This window comes from Malassezia pachydermatis (assembly GCF_001278385.1).
Source record: "Malassezia pachydermatis strain CBS 1879 chromosome Unknown scaffold7, whole genome shotgun sequence".
NCBI classification, from domain to species: domain Eukaryota; kingdom Fungi; phylum Basidiomycota; class Malasseziomycetes; order Malasseziales; family Malasseziaceae; genus Malassezia; species Malassezia pachydermatis.
This window is the reverse complement of record NW_017253144.1, coordinates 387951-400345: the sequence shown is the minus strand read 5'-3', so window position 1 is coordinate 400345 and position 12395 is coordinate 387951. Positions and strand designations below refer to the sequence as shown.

The 12395-nt window shown below is 56.3% G+C and overlaps 7 protein-coding genes across 7 annotated transcripts; 4 read left to right on the top strand and 3 right to left on the bottom strand.

Annotated features, from left to right (window-relative positions):
• Positions 1-60: 60 nt before the first annotated feature.
• Positions 61-1282, top strand: Malapachy_1660 (endochitinase 1 precursor; the record flags this gene model as incomplete). The annotated part of the gene is made up of 2 exons (XM_018136163.1): positions 61-514; positions 543-1282. The coding sequence occupies 2 exons, from the start codon at positions 61-63 to the stop codon at positions 1280-1282; spliced, it is 1194 nt and encodes a 397-aa protein (XP_017990864.1).
• Positions 1283-3101, bottom strand: Malapachy_1635 (transcription factor; the record flags this gene model as incomplete). The annotated part of the gene is made up of 2 exons (XM_018136139.1): positions 1283-1397; positions 1429-3101. 2 exons carry the CDS (start codon positions 3099-3101, stop codon positions 1283-1285), a joined length of 1788 nt encoding a protein of 595 aa, XP_017990807.1.
• Positions 3102-3148: 47 nt separating this feature from the next.
• Malapachy_1694 (hypothetical protein) lies at positions 3149-4425 on the top strand (the record flags this gene model as incomplete). The annotated part of the gene is made up of 2 exons (XM_018136195.1): positions 3149-3297; positions 3327-4425. 2 exons carry the CDS (start codon positions 3149-3151, stop codon positions 4423-4425), a joined length of 1248 nt encoding a protein of 415 aa, XP_017990720.1.
• Positions 4426-4488: 63 nt separating this feature from the next.
• Positions 4489-5184, top strand: Malapachy_1699 (hypothetical protein; the record flags this gene model as incomplete). Its single annotated transcript, XM_018136200.1, has 1 exon — positions 4489-5184. One exon carries the CDS (start codon positions 4489-4491, stop codon positions 5182-5184), a length of 696 nt encoding a protein of 231 aa, XP_017990715.1.
• A 712-nt stretch (positions 5185-5896) lies between these two features.
• On the bottom strand, positions 5897-6835 carry Malapachy_1604 (mitochondrial ribosomal protein s15; the record flags this gene model as incomplete). The annotated part of the gene is made up of 1 exon (XM_018136107.1): positions 5897-6835. One exon carries the CDS (start codon positions 6833-6835, stop codon positions 5897-5899), a length of 939 nt encoding a protein of 312 aa, XP_017990691.1.
• Positions 6836-7516: 681 nt separating this feature from the next.
• Malapachy_1611 (phosphate transporter 1) lies at positions 7517-10243 on the top strand (the record flags this gene model as incomplete). Its single annotated transcript, XM_018136114.1, has 3 exons — positions 7517-7524; positions 7554-8065; positions 8091-10243. The coding sequence occupies 3 exons, from the start codon at positions 7517-7519 to the stop codon at positions 10241-10243; spliced, it is 2673 nt and encodes an 890-aa protein (XP_017990844.1).
• A 55-nt stretch (positions 10244-10298) lies between these two features.
• On the bottom strand, positions 10299-12301 carry Malapachy_1576 (hypothetical protein; the record flags this gene model as incomplete). Its single annotated transcript, XM_018136080.1, has 2 exons — positions 10299-10353; positions 10395-12301. 2 exons carry the CDS (start codon positions 12299-12301, stop codon positions 10299-10301), a joined length of 1962 nt encoding a protein of 653 aa, XP_017990769.1.
• Between the last annotated feature and the right edge of the window lie 94 nt (positions 12302-12395).

The window sequence follows — 12395 nt, the reverse complement described above, 5'->3', positions numbered from 1 at the left end:
ACCCCCTATAGGTACGCTCCGCAAGGGCGCACGAGCCTTCTACCTACTGCCTCTCCCTTGATGCCGTTTCATCTGCCGTTCTCGTTCCGCAAGGGCGGGTCGAAGCCTGTAGGCAATGAGCATGGCTATGCCATGGTCGGCTACTTCCCGAACTGGTCGATCTACCAAAAAGGGTACAAGCCGCATCATGTACCGATTGAGCAGCTTTCGCATGTATTGTATGCGTTTGCGAATGTCAACCCCGACGATGGGACGGTGTATCTTTCTGATCCGTGGGCAGATGAGCAGATTCAGTATGAAGGGGATGATGCACACCAGGGTCATGCCCTGTATGGCAACCTGCATCAGTTCTTGCGTTTCAAGAAGCAGCATCGTCACTTGAAGCTGCTTCTCTCGGTCGGTGGCTGGTCGTATTCCGCCAACTTCCGTGGCATGCAAAGTGCAGAGAAGCGTTTGAACTTTGCGCAGTCGTGTGTCAAGATCCTAGCCAACTATGGCCTTGATGGCATTGATAGTACGTACGCTATGTCTAACCACCACAGTCGATTGGGAGTACCCATCCACGCGGGTTGAGGCGGAGGCGTATGTGAAGCTCCTTGACGTTGTACGGAAGGACTTGGATATGTATGGTGAGCGCGCTACGCCTGATGCTCCTCACTACCTGCTCACAGTCGCCGCGCCATGTTCCCCGCAGCAGTACGAGCTCCTTGACCTGGCTGGCATGGATCGGTTCTTGGACTTTTGGAACTTGATGGCGTACGATTTCAGCGGCAGTTGGGATCAGGTGGCGAATCACCAAGCCAATCTCTATGGGGGAGCGATCTCTGTGTCGAAAGCGGTGGACGACTACCAACGTGCTGGCGTCCCGAGCAACAAGCTGGTCCTGGGTATTCCGCTGTACGGCCGTGGCTTTGACGGTACCAAAGGTCCTGGCCAGCCGTACCAGAAAGTGAGTGACGTGGAAGGCGGTGTGTTTCTGTACAAGGCCTTGCCTCTGCATGGCGCTGAGGAGCAGTTCAGCGAGCGCGAAGGTGCGTCGTGGTCGTACAATGGCCACCAATTTATTTCGTACGACTCCCCCCAGGCCACAAAAGCCAAAGCGGCGTTCATCCAGCAAAAGCAGTTGCGAGGTGCCATGTTCTGGGAAATGAGCGGCGACCATCCCACAAGCCATGAACGTTCGCTGATCCGGTGCATGGCGTCTGAGCTCCATACGTTGGATTCGTCGCCGAACCACACGTCGTACCCGGAGAGTGTCTTTGACAACGTGCGTCATTCCTAACTACGAAGCCGAAGGATCGTCGTCCTCGGCAAATATCGTCTTGGGCTGTGTCTTGGCATACACCGACGTGAATCGAGGATCCTTTTCTGCCTTGTCTGCGTACTTGAGTAGGGCTCTGTAGGTGTGTTAGTGTATCGTATACGTACTCTCGTGGATCCTCCGACCGCAAATCGCCTTCCCATAACTCCTCCATCAGCGGCTGCAGCGCAGAGCGGCCAATACGACCACCCTTGCCACGGCCTTCCAGCGGTCGTTCTGGTACACGCACATTGCGTGGGTTCTTGGGGAACTGCCGCTTCTTGTGCACAGGATCAATCCAGTCTTCTTCCTCTTCAGGGATCATGATCGGGACATCGGCATACGGATCAATCTCGGACGGATCCGCCGTGTACGGGTTCGCCCTCGATCGCGCTCGCTTGGCCAAGGCCAGCATCGCGCCACGCTGCGAGGCATGGCGATCGTAGTAGACATGCACAGCCCCAGCACGTGTCGAGGCAAACACTTGGTTGATGCGTGGATGCCATGCCAGGCGAATGACACTCGACTCACTGACGGTGTGCATGTACGTTGTGGAAAGGGTATGAACGTCCAGCACGGCGAGCTGACCCCATCGGCTGTGTGGGTCATGGAGGCTCGACGAGCCCTCGGGCACGGCTGCTACGCCAGTCAGAATGTGCTGACCATCCGGACTCAGCAACACATCTGTCTTGTCACTACCATTTGGCAGGCCATCCCGCTGGACCACCGGCGTTCGTAGTTGGCGTAGATCCCATACTTTCACGGTATCATCCGCCCCTCGCGATAACAGCGTCCATCCATCGGGGGCGACGGCCAAGGACGTCGCACTTTGTCCATGCGCATGCGCCTGTAGCACCGTGGCAGAGGGACGTGCATAGTTTCCACTGGTCGACCATACATACAATGCGCCATCGTGCCCTGCCGCGACAATCGAACGGGCGTCCGGCGTGTACGTCGTAGCGGTGACTTTGGTCTTCGTTCCACGGTCCTTGGAGCGGACGACAATCACACTCTTTTGCTTGGTTTTCTGCCCGACATCCCAAATTCGCACAGTGCTATCACTACCACCGGTGATGAACATAGTATCGTCTTGCGGGTTCCACCCACCACACGTCATATCGCTAATGTGCCCTGTCGTATGGCGCATATCACGCATAAACACGTCGCCCTTGTTAAACACACACAGCTCATGGCCATCATAGTCATACAGACGCGGCTGCGTCGTGGCACAAAGGCACAGCAAGTGCTTGGTAAAGGGAGCAAACGCCAACTCTACGACGGGGTAGTTTTCCGCGGCTTCAAACGAGGTAAACGGACGTAGATCCGACGTCATACCGCCGAAATCCCACAACTTCACATCGTAGTCGTGCGAACCTGTTGCTACACGTGCACCAGAGCGATCAATACTAAGCGCTGTCACGGCTTTGGTATGTTCGACGAGTTGGATGGAGGCGCTAAGAGGTAGGCCCGCATACTCTCGCAGATGCGCCCAAGCCTGTTCTTCCTCCTCTGCAGTCTCTTTCTCAGGTGAAATTGGTACTTCCGGAGGCCCTACCCCTACCTTCTCTGCTGTGGCGGCTTCAGCAGAAGGCGCAGGCCTTGCCTCCTCGTCGTCGTCGTCATCGTCATCATCCTCAAACTCATCGTCGTCGGCAAACGCGTCCTCCTTCTCCTGCTCCTGTGCGAGTGCCGTGGTCTGTGCTTCACTCCTATTGTGACTTTTCGTAGTGCGAGATGCCATGCCTGGCGCTTTGCCGAAGCCCATCGGCAGCATCGCCCGCAAGGTCTCTTCGTCCGCCATGATGGACGTGACGCGTACACCGCCTCCACTTTTTCATCTCGCTCCTCATGCAGTTCCGTGCGCCGTCGTTCCATGTGACGCAGGACGATACCCATGTCACTGTACATGTTTCAACACAGGACGTACATGCGAAGGAGGCACGTACTGCGGCTGAGGGCCGCACGTTTGGCTGCTACGTGGATCCTTTCTACCTTCCGTACGTTCATGCTCACTAACCCAGCCTAGATTGGTCCTCCCTTGCCCCGTGACGACCTTGCATGATACCCTCGCCCTGCAACCGAACGTGTCATCGGAGGCCTGTATGTATGATGATACCACAAAAACACTGCATATCCGCCTTGAAAAGGCCGAAGCTGGCCAAGTGTTTCCCAACTTGGACACACTGCAGCCGCAGTTGTTGTCGGACGAAGAGATGCAGCAATGGGAAAAAGATGCCGCCCAGCAAACGGAGTATGCGTATGGCTTAGAGCAGACACGGGCGCCTATGCCACGAACCTTGCAAGCCATGGCCGATGCGGGCCAGTTGCCCTATCTGGACATCGTTGATCCTGGCTCGATGACCGATGCACAGCGCCAAGCGGAAGCGGACGCCAAAGAAGTGGCCAAGTGGGACGAAGGCATGTACTTGGACAGCTACGTGGATATGGACGGCGAAGTAGCCGGTGTCCTACGTGTCATGCCTACCATACTTACACGGACCGACCTGCCGGCCGTTCCCCCGCGCTCCTCCTCCAGCGCGGCCGAGGTCCTCTCGACGCAGGCGACGGCGCTGCTGGTCCAACTCTTGTTTGCGTACATGTATGAAATGCATGTCTCCTACAATGATCCCTCCACTGAATCCGCGTGGACCCTCTGCAAACTTTGCCGCTCTTTGTGCTGCAGCAGCGATCCCCAAGCGGCAGGCACTACGCTTCCGACGGTGGTCCGTGCATGCTACCGCCGTGCATTGACGTACCCCTTGTACCGATCCTGGGCCTTGTGTGAGCGTGTGCGTGCCGACATGGTGCAGTGCCTACGTTCCGAGAAGGTGATAGAGCGATGCCTTGCGATCCTCCAAGAGGTGGACGGTATGTTTGCCTTGGCGCCCAGTGGGACAGGCCTCACTGAGCAAACGGAGTTGGTCCTCCATACTGTGTGGCAGTGGTGGATAGCGCCCTTGCAATCCTGGCTGCCTACGACTACCGCTGCCCACTGGGCCGAGGTGGCATCTCAGCTTTCTGCGCCTACCAAAGCGGAGGTGGGCGAGCCGGGCGGATGGGATCTCGAGGCGCTCGAACTCGCTGCCCAAGCCGCGCTGGCCGAAGGGGAAGGCGGCTATGTATAGGTGTCACGTAGTCCATGTGGAGGTCTCCTCGCAACGACGACGGCCACGCCCCGCGAGAGAGGCATGCCTCTCGATGTGGCAGGTGCCAAGCGGCCACCTTCTCCTACCAACGATGCCCCGACACAGCGTGTCCGCTTAGACAGAAAGGATGTGAGCATTGCGCTAGAGTACCAGCGTCATATTCAGCGCGTCACCGCCTTTGTTGTCGTGAGCACGACGTGGGCCCTGGATACCCCGCTGCCATGCCATGTCCTTCAAAAGGAGAACGATACCATTCTTCACTTTTCTCATGCATCGTTGGAAGATATCTACATACGTACGCCATGGCCGATTCTGCTAGGGACGTACACGGCGGCGTGGTCGGATGGGTACGTGCTGACGATGCCCACCGCCGCAGCCTCGCGCATGCCGCCGATCATTGTGAGTACGCCATGGCTCGCGTTGCAGGAGCCGGTCTATGGACTGGCCTGTGGATCGTGTGGTGCAGATGTTGTGCGTTTTGCTGGGCCGTCGCAACTTCGTGCCTTGCCATCGGAGGGCTGGGAAGAGCTGGTCGATGCGTGGATGTGCCACGGTGATCAGCGGCTCAATGTCAGTGTCGCCCGTGGGCGCGAAGACGTAGACATGCATCGAATTCCAGCCGAGGACGAAGTATGGGTCGGCACTATGCTGCTCAAAACGTCCAATGCACCGCTTGTCCCAGGCGCTATCGATGTGGGCGAGACGACGTGGACTCTCCAGGAGGTACGTATCTACTGAGCCAAAGGGGATCGCACAACGGACCAGCAGAGAGCTAGCATCGGCCTTTTCTACCGTGGCATTTCTCTAGCCTATTTGGATGGAGAATGCGATGCCTCTGGGCATTTTAGCTGATACTACGGGTCCTAGATTGTACGCTCTTTCTACACAGGGATCCCCAAGGCATGGATGTCTGTCACACGGAGCGTGATACTTACGTCCAGGACACGTATCCACTCACCTGTCATGCATGCCATGTAACCTTAGGCACTGCATGGCAGAAGGAGGCACAGCAGCCTACGGCGCTGCATTGGCTGCCTTGCAGTGTCGTAGCCAGTCAGCCCTCGTCTCTCCCTGCGTCGTTCTGGGCATGCGTGCTTACCAACTATCTCATTGAGCAGACAGAACGGCAGGCTGTGCACCATTTTCTCGTATGCGATATGGAGGCCCCGTCTCACCCACCCTGCTTGCTTCTTTGGGTCTTCCAGCCATGCCTGGCTATCGCATTGCCGCCGCGGCATACGCCTGTGTACGCCACGAAACTGCTGTACCAACGCGTCGCAACCACGCCGTCTATACCTCATGCGGTGCTTACGCTGCCTCGGCACTTATGCCATGCATTGGCAGACGCCTTGCCAGCCAGTGCATCGATCTACCCAGCCGCCCGACGGGCCTTGGGCGAGTGGCATGTAGGTTGGCTTCCACGTAGTTGGGACGAGAATATAGTAGCTACTTAAATTCGCTTGGTTTTGGGTTTGCCAGGGACAACCAGCTCACCTTCCACGCCGCGGGCCTCGACACCAATGCGCGGCAGGAAAGCCAAGTACCGAATCGGGTCCCGGGACTTGAGGTATCGTAGAATCTTGGCGCGCTGATGCACCATCCGACGCATAGAGCGGCGGTTACTGTTATCGTGCCGACTGTGCAGCAAATGCTCGGTCAGGTTACGGATCCGGTATGTCAGTAGCGCTGCCTGCACTTCAGGCGAGCCTGTGTCAGGACCGCCATGCGAGGTAGGGCGGCCGAAGTGCTCGATAATACGGCGTGTGTTTTCCACTTGAATGCCCCGGCCACTGGCATTGCGCAAATCCAAGATGCGCGAGAGCGTTTCGGCACTTTGCGCCTGCTCTGCCTCAAGCTGCTGCAGATCATCGACCATGGCATCGGAACCTGCCGAGTCCAACGCACGATCTGTCGTCATGACGCGGGGTAGCGATTGGAACAAAGTGCGACGGTCGGTTTCATCCATGCCGAAGTTGAGACGGCGAGGACCGCCATATTTCTCCATCACCTCTTCAAGCTTCGCATCCTCATCACGCGGCGTCGGCGCTACCGGCTGCAACTGACCACGGCGGTCTTCTTGCACGCCCCATACTTCTTCCTTCGAAAGGATGAGCTTTGCCAGCTCCGAGTTTTCCCACAGCGCACGACCCTCATCATTTAGCTGGTGACCCAACACAGGGTCAGGCTTTGACATGTCAAAGAGGCGCTGCTTCACTTCGCGCTGGGCCAAGTTAGCCTGACGCCGAAGACGTGCTGCGCGTTTGCGCTTGCTCTCCATAGCAGGTACACTGGTATGAAACGATGCGGCGGAGGTGGCTGCTGCGGCTGGCTGCCTCAGCAGCGTCGCTGGCACACGCACAAGCTGCCGCCATCCGTGAACTGGCCACATGATCAATCTACGACGGCGCTTTGCAGAGCCCAAGGTCGGTCAAGGAGCAACGACGACTGGCGGAGGCGCTCGTAGCTTTCGCTGCGGCAAGCACGTGACTTTGTACTCTCTTCTTCGTGCGGTGCCGCGCAACGGTTGTCCTTTGATCAAAAACGCAAGTGTACGTATAGGGTGTACGTTGCGCGTACTAACCCAGTAGCTCCAAGCCACACCCGACCGAATTTTCCACAGCGGTATGGGTGCCAAGAGGACCTATGGTTCTCGTTGGGGACGAGAGTATCACTGCAATCTTAGGAATCTAGGCGATATGCTTCGGCGATGATTGTCTGGAGCCAACACATTGTAGGACATTTCTAGTGTATAGAAGAAGGTGTTTTTAGGGCCAAAGACTACGTTGATGTCTACGGGTATGGAGGCGGTAGAGAGAGAGCGTGGGCAACGAGAGTCTACTTTTCAAAGCCGTTTCGTATGCCTGCCAACCTTGATTGTCTCCGTTCGATCTATAGCACCCTGGTATGGCCTGTCTGTCCATGTATGACTTGCATAAGAGAGAGAAACGTGCACGTTCCTGATGAGAGTGCGGCACAGAGCGACCGTGTTTGGTTTTATTTTGCGTAAGGCACCCCACGTGCGTGACACATCGACATCTGAACGCCATGCGGCCGTGCGAGGAACTTAAGCATGAAGTTGTATGTATATGAGCCTGCTAACATCTCAGCGCTCGCTACTTAGAGGAAAATGCCGTAGACGAGTGGCGACGTGCCTATATCAACTACCGTGGCCTCAAGAAGCTCATTAAGCGTGTGGATGAGCATCATGAAGAGCGAAAGCTTTTGCTCAACGTGTCACAGCCACAGCGCCAAGCCAGTGACGGTCCTGCGACTCGACTCCTGCGCAAGGGCCAAGGGATCGTGCGTGGTATGAGTACAGATGCCTACGGTCGAGGGTATGGTACAATGCAGGACGATCGCGAGATCGAAGCGCAAGTCCCTTTGCCACCGGTCTTGCTCAAAGGCACGGGGCTGCGTTTGAAGGAGGAGGAGGAAGAGGGGGACGAAGAAGGGGTATTTGTTGATGAGGAGGCTGAAGAAGAAGGCGTGACATCCACATCACATCACCTATTTTTTCAGGGAAGGGATGAGGATGAGGTCGAGCAGCCAGCGAGGAAGACACGGTTCAAAGATGGCGAAGTGAATCGCTCTGCGACATGGGTCGTCCCGGGCGATCTTGGTACGTGAATCTCTGACTGACCCAGACAATACCGATGTAACGTTTGACGAGCTGATTGAAATGCTATTTGATAAGGAAGAACGCAAGTTCTTTAGCGCGTTGGATCATGAACTCGCGCGCATTGTGTCGTTCTTCGATACACAAGAGCAAGAAGCGATTGAGCGACTTTCCACACTGGTCGCACAGCTCCAGCAGCTACAAGAGCATCGCCGTGAGTTCAAAACACGTACACGCCGTTTGTCCGGTGGAGCTATTGGTCTCTCGCGCTTGCTGGCCAAAGTGCCGCGTGGTGTAGACGCGGAGGAAGTCCAACGTCTCAAGCTAAGTGTACAGAACCGTGAAATGAATCCCGCTCCGGAGAACGTTTCGAGCGACGAAGATATGGGTGATAAGCGCCGTGCTCAAGCTATGGAGCACGTCCAGAACTTGCACATTGCCAATCTACGTACCGATTCCGTGTCGCCCTCTGGGACGACGACATCGAAATCATTTGATCCTGTGCACTACAAAGCAGCGCGCAAGAAGCTGCGAGAGGCATGCATAGAGAACTACCGTGCGTTGGAAATTCTCAACAACTATCGCATTCTGAATCGGACGGCGTTCATGAAGATCCTAAAAAAGTTTGACAAGACCCTGGAAGTGCATACGATGCATAAGTATTATGACCAGCGTGTCATGACCTCGTCCTTGGTCCAGTCCGAGGCCGTGCCCAAGATGCTGCATGCCATCGAAGAGGTGTTTGCGTGCTACTTTGAACATGGCAATCGCAAGCGTGCACGCGATATCTTGCGTTCAGGCTCCTCGCAGACCATCTTGGCGCAATTCCATGGGCATCATGGGAGCACGTTCCGTACAGGTCTGTACCTCGGTCTGGCACTGGGCCTAGCTGCCGAAGGGCTTCGTGGTGCGCTGCAGGAGTCTACGCCAGACCTTATCCCCTCGTATCAGACCCTTATGGTCATGTATGCGACGTTGTTTATTCCCACGCTTTTTGCGCTGCTCTTTGGTCTGAACTTGATTGCGTGGCAACGTGTACGCATCAATACAGTGTTCATCTTTGAGTTTGATGCGCGCCATGCGCTGGAACCGACACAATACTTTGAGATGCCTGCGCTGCTGCTGTTCCTCCTTTCGATCTGTTGGTATGCGTCGTTTGTGGGCAACCCTGCGTGGATGCCATGGTCACCTACAACGTGGCCGTTGGTATGGCTTCTTACTGTTGTGGCCCTGCTTGTGAATCCGCTTGAGATGATGCACAAATCCAGTCGCTACTGGATGCTTCGCTCTCTTGCGCGTGTGTGTACTGGTGGTGTGATGTACAGTGTCGAGTTTCGTGACTTTTTCCTGGGCGACGAGCTGAACAGTCTGGCCTACTCCGTCTCGAATATGTGGGTTTTCGCGTGTGAATACGATCATGGTTGGTACTGGCCTGATCAATGTGCAGGCACGCAAACGTACTGGACGCCTGTTCTTTCCGCACTGCCAGCAACGCTGCGTCTGACACAGTGCTTGCGTCGGTACATTGATACCAATGGCAAGATGCGCATCCATCTTGTGAATGCGTTCAAGTACCTCTCGTCGATCCTCAATGTCCTATTTTACTTCCGCTATCGCCAGGCAGGCTCGCAAGGCGTGCTGCCCCATGGTCTATGGGTCCTCTTTGCTACGATCAATTCACTGTATACGTGTACCTGGGACATTGCGATCGACTGGAATCTGCTGCAGAAGTCGTCGCGCTATCCACTTCTACGTTCGCACCTTGCGTACGATGATATTTGGCCGATGTACTATGTCGCGATGGTCGTGAACATCATGATTCGATTTGTATGGGTCATTTACCTATTTGGGGATGCTAGCTCGGTACCTCTGCGAGCGTTTGTCGCCGCGATGCTGGAGATGCTGCGTCGATGGCAATGGAACTTTGTGCGCTTAGAGAACGAGCATCTCGGTAATGCCGACTCGTTCAAGATCGTACGTGACTTGCCGCTGCCCTACCCTGTGCGTCGCCGCCATGGCTCCGACTACGGGGATGAAGACGAGTACGAAAGCGAAAGCGATACACGCACATTGGGCCATGGATCGCAAATGTCCACCAACGAGTCGCGCATTCGCGATGCCTTGCGGGAGACGCAGATGCACCTGGACGAAGTGCGACAGCGCCGAACTACGACGCTGTAAGCTGCCTACGTCGGCGGCTCATTGTGCCATGCATACGGCCTTCGTTCGCGTGGCGCTAAGGGCGGCAGCGCTGAGATCTGCAGAGACGGCGTGGTAGGCGCCTCTCCTGGCTGCAGTAAATCGCTGATGTGTAAGTCGCCATGATACATACTCCAACAAGAATCCCAAGCCAAGACCCACATCATTCAGGAGCTGAGCACAGTTGCGCGTAATGTCGATGGCTTCCTGTACGATCCGTGGGTCCTGATCCACGCCATACACTTGGCGTCGGAACGTATCAGCATACGCCCGAACCTGCTCGGAGGCCCACTGCACGAAACCGGATGCCATTTTGTAGTCCTTAAACGCGGCCATGTACCAGTCGCCTGTGTTTTTGATCAATGTAAAGTAGAGCATCGCCAATTCGGAAATATACAAACTTACATCGCCTTCGTACTTGATCTGTCGCGTGCGCCGACGTAGCAAATCCGAGCGCGCTTCCAGCAGCAAATCACGCGCTTCGCGACCCTTGTCAAGACGGACCAACAGCGCAGCGTCGCGCACGACGGTCGACTTGCGTTGGTACGGCGAAACGAGCTCGGCACTGATCGCACTCACCAATTCGTTGGCAGAGGCATTCAAGTGCTCCACGAGCAAGAACAGCGGCCCTTCCGAGACCGGGCGATTCGCGAGGCGCTTTCGCCCATCCTCGACCAGGGCCACGGCCTGCTCCCATTCGCGCAGCGCAATGTGCACAGCGAGCTCATCCACGACGTCGTGGAGCCATGGGCCAAGCGTCGGAAGATCATCGGCCGACGCTGCCGCTGCGTCTTTCGTACCGGTGCCATCTAGGCCACTGGTCGCGGGGTCCATGGTATCTGCCAGCACGACATCGTCACCACGCCGTTGCGCCTCTGCCCGTGCTTGCCGCTCCTTTTTCATCTTCGCAGCAAGGGCCTCACCGACACCGCGGAACGCACGGAGCAACGCACGCTTGTCTTGAGGGTGCTCTGTTTTGTACACAAACGACTCTTTGCCATGCTTGATTTTGAGGGCATGTCGTACATCTTTCGAGTCTTTCAAATCCACCACTACAATCTCCGACAAGCTGAAGCAGCGCTCGGCGACTAGGTGGACACGGCTGCCATAGTGTCGCTTGCGCTGCACGGCCACAAGCAACATATCGTCCAGCAGGAAGAGCGCAATGGATTGCTTGGGCTTGTAGGTCGCGGCATTCAGCTCGACAAACTGACTTGTCTCAGCAATCAAGTGACGGCCTGGCACATACGGCACCAGCCGCTGTGACCCTTCAATGTTCTCCCACAGCGACGCGAGCTGCGCTTTGTAAATATGCTCCAAGTCTGCTGCACTGCGTTTTTGATGCTTCAGCGAAGCAGGGAGCAACGCGTCGCCGTCCAACACGCCATCGCTGATGGGATCGTGCAAATGCATTTGCTGTGGGATCTGCTTCCATTCGCTAAGTAGCTCTTTGAATTCCAGCATATCGTTCTCAAACGTCGCAATTTCACGGCTGATCGTGATGAATTCCGTGTAGTTTTTAAACACTTGCTCTTTGAGCTGCTGCTGCGTCGTGGTGTGGATCGTTCCCAGCGTTGTACGTAGACTTTGTAGTCCTGCCTCACTTTGCTGCTGCACGCTCGTCATCACAAACCGGTGTGGATCAAACGACTCAGATGCAAACACGTCCGCGTTCACGCCAGGGAGTGTATGCGATTCCCAGGCTTCCGGGCCGGGCGTACTTGTCTCGCCAGCTTGGGACAAGGTCGGCGTAGCCGTAGGCAACAGGGCTGGTACTGGCGGCACAGGCGGCGCAGCATCTTCTGCCACACTCTCCAAGCCACCGCGGCCAGCCACCGGGCCCAGGTGACTCAAGCCGCCCATATACGAAGGCATCGCCGACGAAGAGGCGTACCGCATCGACAACCGATTCCGGACCTTGTCTTCAGCATCTGCCTCCGTCGCTAGTGGCTTGCGTGATGGCCGCGGTACAACACCTGTACTAGGCAGGCCATCTTTGGCGTACAGCGTCGTAGGACGCGTACGTAGCGAGCGCGACATGGTCGTTGAAGGTCGCCTCCACGCGCACGTACCTGCTGCGAGCCAGCGAGCGATGAGGGATGGGCCAGGTGGGCTTGCACGCGAGGCCAGGCTA